Here is an 8,225-nt window from a genome sequence, read left to right as displayed (position 1 = left end):
TTTTAAAGAAAAGCATGCCTATATGTATTGGCTTATGCGTTCCATTTCTTTTTGTTTGAGTCTATTTCCTTCCCTAAATAGTCTAGCAGAAGCTATGATGGTCCTATGATGGCCCTTCAAGACAGACTTTGTAGTACTAGATAGCTCATGCCTGGAAATGTATATAAACTTGCAATATGAAACTTCACTCTAATTTTTTTTTCAGAATCCTATCCATCATGACTGCCATCCGGCTATGAGAATTTATTGACCGCCACCCAGGGATCCCACCCAGGTAATGTTCTTCCAAATACAAACACCTCCAGAGCTGCAGCAAGGTGGACAGACACCTAGGGAATTGGAATTGCTCACCCTGCTGCTTGCTCCCTGATTAAGAGATAACTGCTGCCAGAGGTTCTAGTGAAGTTTCTTTGGGTCTAGAGAAAGTTGTAAAAAAAAAAAAAAATACCACATTCATGGCAGAATCCAAGCAAACAGGCAATTCCAAATTCCCAAAAGATTGGAAGCTCTTCTTGGGAAGAGCTTTAGTAAGGAACCCAAGCCCAAATTTCAGAGGGGACCCATTTACTCTTCTTGGGATAAAACAAACCACTCATGCTTTTGCAACATGGGATGCAACCACACAGACAGAAACTAAGTAGTTTTACTCTTTCTCTGAGTTCATCGATGGCCCAAGAATAAAATGTAAATGGGACCAAAGCCTTCTGTTGCATAAAACCCTTGTTTTATTGAACTGAAAGCAGCCTCCAGTTACACTGCCAGGTCTATTTCTCTTCCTATTCCTTTGGTACAGGACATCTACTTCCTATCTGCCCACAGTGAGAGAATCACAGAGTTCACACAAAAATAACTCTGAACTCTTCTGAAACGAAGTCATTGCACAAACACAAAGATGACTCTGGATGTGACATGGAGTTTAGAGAACTGGGTTTTATTCATGTCTCTGTCATTTATCAGCTGAGTGATATTTAGAACGTCCACTTAACCTCTCTGAGCCTCAGTCTCCTTTTCTGTAATGGGGTGTTAATAATGTTTACCTGGCAAGGTGACTGTGAGAATTAGATGAGATCATCTCTGTAAAGATGCTTTGTAATGCATGAAGCCCAGCATTGACACAAGGGCTGCATCGTCACTGTGACACAGGCTACCTCATTCTCTAGAGGGATCCTCCACTGTGCATGTTGGATTTTGCCTGCAGGTAAGCCCAGACCCTGCTCCGGTTACATTCACCCTCCCAGGGGACGGGTTTGCTCTTGTCTGGACTGAACGTGTCACCTCAAAGAGCCAAGCTGTCAGGGACTGGTAAATAATGTACGGTGGAATCAGACGCACCTGGACTCCTACTCCCACACAGGGAGAAGGAAAGGCCTTTCTACAGCTGACTCAAGAATCTTGTAAGCCAAGTCAATAAAATGGGTCTGAGCAGAGTCCAGGGCGGGGATCCTGGGCCAGGTCTGGAGGCCAGCCCAGCTTTCCTACCCATTAATCAATTTTGCCTAACACCCAACCCCGCCTCGGGAGAAGCCGGATACTGTGCAGCCTCCGGGAATACTGACTGCCACGCCAGGCCAGGCATTGCCACTTAGGAGGTACAAATTCTTTTCCAAACAACTGACTTTTTTTTGTGTGTGTGTGGTACGCAGGCCTCTCACTGTTGTGGCCTCTCCCGTTGCGGAGCACAGGCTCCGGACGCGCAGGCCCAGCGGCCACGGCCCACGGGCCCAGCCGCTCCGCGGCACATGGGATCCTCCCGGACCGGGGCACGAACCTGTGTCCCCTGAATCGGCAGGCGGACTCTCAACCCCTGCGCCACCAAGGAAGCCCAAAACAACCGACATTTTAACCTGTTAATCGAGAGCTTTCTCCTGTTTGAGGTGAAGGCCACATGGGGGAACTTGGAAAGTCTACTCAAAGAGTTGGAGGAAAAATGTATCATGCTTTCATTTCTCAAAACTCTCCACATCTCCACCCAGCCCTCCCTCCAACACCTACCTGCTTACACACTTTCCCATTCTCTCCACTCCAAGACCTACCCAAGGAGACTCCCGAGGGACTTGGGGTGGGCATGTTACCTGGTACTGGTGAGGGGCTTCTCCATTCTCAGACGGCTTGTACAGACCGCTTCTAGGAGCAGTGCCTGGGCTGCTTGCCTGGACTCATGCCAGGGAGGAACCCAGAGTCAAAACACAGCCTAGTGCAAACAGTATAGCAACTGTGAGAAACCAGTGTCATTCTGGAACTCCAACTGGATGCTTAACAAAGTATAACGTGGCTGTAGGGTAATCTTTCCAAGGTAGTGCTTGGAAACTGGATGGGCGCCTAAGAAAGCTGTATCACCCACTCCCGTGCACTCAGAAATGTCATTTGTTCCCTATTGCAGTGCCAGTTATTCTTCTTATGACCTAATCCCCTGCTGTTATTTACTATTCAGGGATCAGTCATATTATCCCAGACACTGGGCAGGTCTAGACAGCCTGTGGTTTTTCTGAAAATTAGAGCTCCCTGAGGTCCTGTTTGCATAGACAGACAGACCCGCCCTGCTTAGAGCACTTGCCTTTTGCACAAGCTAGACAGCAAGGTCTCCACTGACCCACACACACTCCACGCTGATCCCAACCCTGTCGAAGTCTTGGCTTCTATAATTCCCCTCACCTGGAACCTCTTCCCCATCCTATTTACTTGCCCAAACCCTAGACACCCCTCCCTCTTTTGTGCCCCACTGACCCTTTATTCAGATTACAATTTCAGCACATAAAGAGCATTATGAGGACAAGGCCTGCTTCTTAGTCACCTTTGTATCTGCAGAACCTAGCAGTGTGCGGAGTATGTTACGTACATTCAATAAATGCTGGTTGAAATGGAGGCATAGTTTAAGTTTCCATTCATCATCCAACACATGTTTGGCAAGCTACTTCATGCAGACCTATGCACTACTTTCTACTGACTCTTCTTGAATTCTTATGGCACCTACCAAGTTCTCAGAACCTGTGGAGGTCCCAAAAGACCCCACATACCACAGACTCTATAGTCATCCTCTCAACAGGGGTCACTTTCCTGTGTTCTGTTTCCTGGAGAATGGCAGCCTTCTTCCCAATGCCTGAAGCCTCAGCCTTGTCTTGGACCCCTCCTTCTTTTTCACTCTCAACACTCTCTCTTCACAGTGATCTCAGTCAGACCTCTCCTCTCATCCACATTTCCACCACAAAGTTCAGAGTTTCCCCACATAGTGCATTACTATGATTGTCTCCTGACCAGTCTTTCTACGCCTAGTCAGACTGTCCTCAAATTTGTTTTCCATACGGCCACCAGCGAAATCTTTCTAAAATAAAAATTGCGTTTGTCATAAATCTTAAAGATCCTACAAAGATTCCCTATTACCTACCTCAGTGGTTCTCAACCTTTCAGACAAACCCTCCCTTTGCTTATAACAAATATTTTGTAATGTCCCTGCTACTCTCCTGAAATAAAATCTGTAAATAACATAATCCAACTACACGTAATTTTAAAATATCAATATAATGCTATAACCATAATCTAAAAGGAAAGTAATTAATTATAAAAGAAGATGTATTTCAAAATGTAAGATCTGGGCACCACTAGCCTTCAGCCCCTCCCCCTGACACCACTGTGTTTCAGCTGCACAAATCCAGCTCACCTCACGCCTCAGAAGACTTCCCCTCCCTCTCCACCTCGTTCACTCATGCTTGTGCTTCCAAACGTCCTCACAACCCAGCCCTCCCAGGCAGGGCTACAGCCCCTCCTCTAGGTTTACAAGCACATTTTGCTTTGACCTTCACAGTGCTTCTTCATTTTTAGCCCCTATATACTTAATTATCAGAGTTTTTTTAAACATTGTGAAAGTTTGTAAAAATATCTAAAGTAGAAAAAATAGTATAAGGAACCCCCATTTATCCATTTCCATCTTTCAACAATTTTCAACATTTGCCCCACTGGTTTTATATATTCTTATTTTTTTTTCTGATATTGTGAACCTAATACCTGACATGTCAAATATTTCTTTATGAATCCTGAAAACTAAATCCTGAAAAATGGATGACAAAAGACACTCCTATCTAGAGATTCCAAAGGTTTTATGAGCTTTGTGCCAGGAACTGGGGATAAAGACTGAATGTATTTTTTATGATACTACAGCTGGTTTTCTTCTGTAAAGAACTAATCATAATAATTGCTTTTCTCTCACCCCCTTACTGTTCCCACTAGTATATTCGTTGCTCATCAAGGAAAGGACCTCCATGGCTATTACCCTGGGCAGCTTGCAAGAGTTCATTATGCTTATAGTGTGAAGAGATCTCCCAGGTGAGACATCTTCCTAAATCTTAATGTTCAAAAATTTCACTAAAGTTAGAATAATAATTGAAAAAAGGGGAATCACAATTTGTAATGATAATAATAACAATAATAATTATTATTGTTTAGTGGATGGAAAAATTTGGAAGGAAATGCAGCAAAATGTTAACAATGGTTTTTCATGAATGGTGAGATTATTGATATTTGTATTTCGTTTTTTATCTTTTTCTCTATTTTCCAGATTTTTTGTAATGAACATATATCACTTTTATAATTAGCAATAAATATAAAATTTTATTAAATCACCAAAGAAATTTAAGAAACACCATGAGTTTAGCATTTTCACTCAGTCAAATAACAATCTTCTTGAGAGTCAGTTTCCTTCTCAATAAAATTACAAATTTGGTCTAAATGGTTTCTGCCTTTCTGCAGGTGATTTTAACAAAAAGGGGAAAAAAGTAGGTACTTGAATGCTATTTTCTAGTTTTGGGAGGCTGGAAACCACAGCAGTTAATAACAGCAATTTGAGTAACTTATGAAATGTTTGATCTTAGGCAGTTTTCATTCCTTCTGAGTATCGGTGACTTATCTGTTAAATAAAATAATTGATATAAAATTCTAGAACATGGTAAGCACTCAAAATATGATTGCTATTATTTTGAATTCATCATCTAATATATTTTACAAACTTCTTTTCTTCTCTTAATTGCCTTTGATGTAGTCAACTCCCGATTATTCTCCAAGCAAAGAAAAGGGAGCCATGGCAACTACAAAGCAGCACACAGTCTGAACTTAATAGATGATCAATCTGGAAGTAGCTTTAGCTTTTAAAGTTCTGATTCAGTTTAATAAATAAGATGTAGCCCAGAGAAGTGACATGTCTTGCCTGAGGTGTAGTTGGTTGGTGTAAAATCTGCGATGTGAGTTGATCCAATTTTCTGATTGCTGTTCAAGGCTCTTTGTTCTAACTTAACTACATTCTTACATCAAACTCTTGTTAGGGCCATGTTCTCTGCCAGAGGATAAACAAGGAAGGAAACAACAGAACTCCACTGCCAGAAGCCAGCTCCACAGGGCACTCTCCACATGTGTTCTGTGGACTCTGATCATTCCCCCAACTCCAGTGCCTCACCGTCCTCCCAACACAGGACACTCGGGCAAAGGGAACCTTGACTCTGACAAGACTTGTGCCTGCCCAAGATTAGTCTTAGGGGGAAAACTTAGCGCAAATGTCAATCAATGACTTTATTAAACTTCTGGTTAAGAATAAGAATAAGGAAAGACAAGGAAAAAACAAAACAAAAAACCAGAAAACAGGAAATAATGCAGTTATTTGGACCAGTCCTAACCTCCGTTTTTATAGTCATAGTTTAAATTGATAGTTGCCTAATGGCTTACCTTCACCAGATATATTCTTCCACCAACTTGATATTTTCAGAATTAGAGTCCCTCCTTTGAGTGAAAGTCTTGTCTTCAGAATACTGATGTATTACTTGACAACAGAGAAGATTCTGGTTCCACAGAAACATTCAAAGCAAAGGCAGAGCAGGCTGACAGTCTAGCAGGGGTAGATCTAGGGGCAATCACCAGGATCTGGTTCAGAAGCCAGAGCTGTCAGTGGCACAGAAGTGACCAGACAACAGTAACAGTCAGGCAGAACACAAACTCACAAGAGACTGACACATTCATCAGACAGCTAATATTTTGATTGACAGCAGGAGACAAGTTTTTGTAGGGAAAGAAGCGCTCCTGTCTGCCATATAAGGTACCCACTTTCCAGGACCAAGTACCTATTAAGCACAAAACAATAGCAAGTAGAGGTGGGAGGGAATTCTTGGTGCTTCTCCACGCTGGTCCACAACAGAGCACCTCTGCACCCATCTAGCATCGCTCCCCTGTCCAGTACCATACACACATAGAGTCTTGCTCTTCCCTTTTCTGAAATTCAGGTAGAGCCACTCCATTTCTGCTAACACACTCTCTCTTTAAAGGAGGCACACCACAATCAGATTTTTACCCAAGTATGTAAACATAATGTGTTATGATTAAACAGTGTCAGTCATCACATTTCAATGTGATTAATCATGGTTATACAATCAAGTTAGATGACGTCCTACTCAAAATGATTGGATTTAGATATTCATAAATCTCACCCAACATTTAATATTTTTCACATCTCTAGCAGCTCACCTCATCTACTTTACAGTTTAAAATACATGTTTATTAAAACATTTAGAAACGCTGATAATCAAAAAAATTTTTTTTAATTATCCATAATGTCATTACCCAGAGATAGATAATCATGTAGAATCTTCCAGATCTACACAAAATAGAATAAGATGGTATTTTGAAACACTTTTTTTCCCAGTTTTACTGAGATATAGTTTACATATAACATTGTATTAGTTTAAGGTATACAACATAATGATTTTTATATATGTACATATTGCAAAAAGATTACCATAATAAGTTTATTAATACCCATCACCACATATAGTTACAATTTTTTTCTTGTGATAAGAACTTTTGTATCCTTTTTTTTTTTTTTTTTGTGATACGCGGGCCTCTCAGTGCTGTGGTCTCTCCCGCTGTGGAGCACAGGCTCCGGATGCACAGGCTCAGCGGCCATGGCTCATGAGCCCAGCCACTCCGCGGCATGTGGGATCCTCCCGGACCAGGGCACGAACCAGTGTCCCCCGCATCGGCAGGCGGACTCCCAACCACTGCGACACCAGGGAAGCCCGATAAGAACTTTTAAGATCTATTTCTCTCAGCAACTTTCAAATATACAATATAGCATTGTTGACAATAGTCACCATGCAGTACATTACATTCCCAGAACTTATTTTATATCTGAAATTTTGTACCTTTTGACCATCTCCGCCCATTTCCGCCACCCCCCCAAACCTCACCTTTCGCAATCACTATTCTGTTTTCTGTTTTTATGAATTCAGTTTTTTTAGATTCCACATATAGGTGAGATCATGCAGTATTTGTATTTCTCTGCCTGAGTTATTTCACTTAGCATAATACCCTCAAGGTCCATCCATGTTGTCACAAATGGCAGGCTTTTCTTCTTCTTTTTTTTTTTTTTTTGGTAGCTTTAAGTGGTTTTATTTATTTTTTTAACATCTTTATTGGAGTATAATTGCTTTACAATGGTGTGTCAGTTTCTGCTTTATAACAAACTGAATCAGCTATACATATACATATATCCCCTTATCTCCTCCATCTTGCGTCTCCCTCCCCACCCACCCTATCCCACCCACCATGTCCCACCCCTCTAGGTGGTCACAAATCACTGAACAGCTATCCCTGTGCTATGGGGCTGCTTCCCACTAGCTATCTATTTTACATTTGGTAGTGTATATATGTCCATGCCACTCTCTCACTTCGTCCCATCTTACCCTTCCCCCGCCATCCCCGTGTCCTCAAGTTCATTCTCTATGTCTGCGTCTTTATTCCTGTCCTGCCCCTAGGTTCTTCAGAACCTTTTTTTTTTTTTAGATTCCATATATATGTGTTAGCATACAGTATTTGTTTTTCTCTTTCTGACTTACTACACTCTGTATGACAGAATCTAGGTCCTTCCACCTCACTACAAATAACTCAATTTCATTTCTTTTTATGACTAATATTCCATTGTATATATGTACCACATCTTCCTTATCCATTCATCTGTCGATAGACACTAAGGTTGCTTCCATGTCCTGGCTATTCTCTATAGTGCTGCAATGAACATTGTGGTACATGACTCTTTTTGAATTATGGTTTTCTCAGGGTATATGCCCAGTAGTGGGGTTGCTGGGTCATATGGTAGTTCTATTTTTCATTTTTTAAGGAACCTCCATACTGTTCTCCATAGTGGCTGTACCTATTTACATTCCCACCAACAGTGCAAGAGGGTTCCCTTTTCT

General features: G+C 41.6%; 1 protein-coding gene across 1 annotated transcript in view; it reads left to right on the top strand.

Annotated features, from left to right (window-relative positions):
* Positions 1-218: 218 nt before the first annotated feature.
* Positions 219-8,225, top strand: part of SPMIP3 (sperm microtubule inner protein 3) — a 36,974-nt gene continuing 28,967 nt past the window's right edge. Inside the window, 2 exon segments of the mRNA XM_024133700.1 lie at positions 219-274; positions 4,222-4,317. Of these exon segments, the coding sequence (XP_023989468.1) occupies positions 219-274; positions 4,222-4,317 (152 nt within the window).

Source organism: Physeter macrocephalus, chromosome 4, assembly GCF_002837175.3.
Source record: "Physeter macrocephalus isolate SW-GA chromosome 4, ASM283717v5, whole genome shotgun sequence".
Lineage (NCBI taxonomy): Eukaryota > Metazoa > Chordata > Mammalia > Artiodactyla > Physeteridae > Physeter > Physeter macrocephalus.
This window is presented reverse-complemented; position numbering and strand designations above follow the sequence as displayed.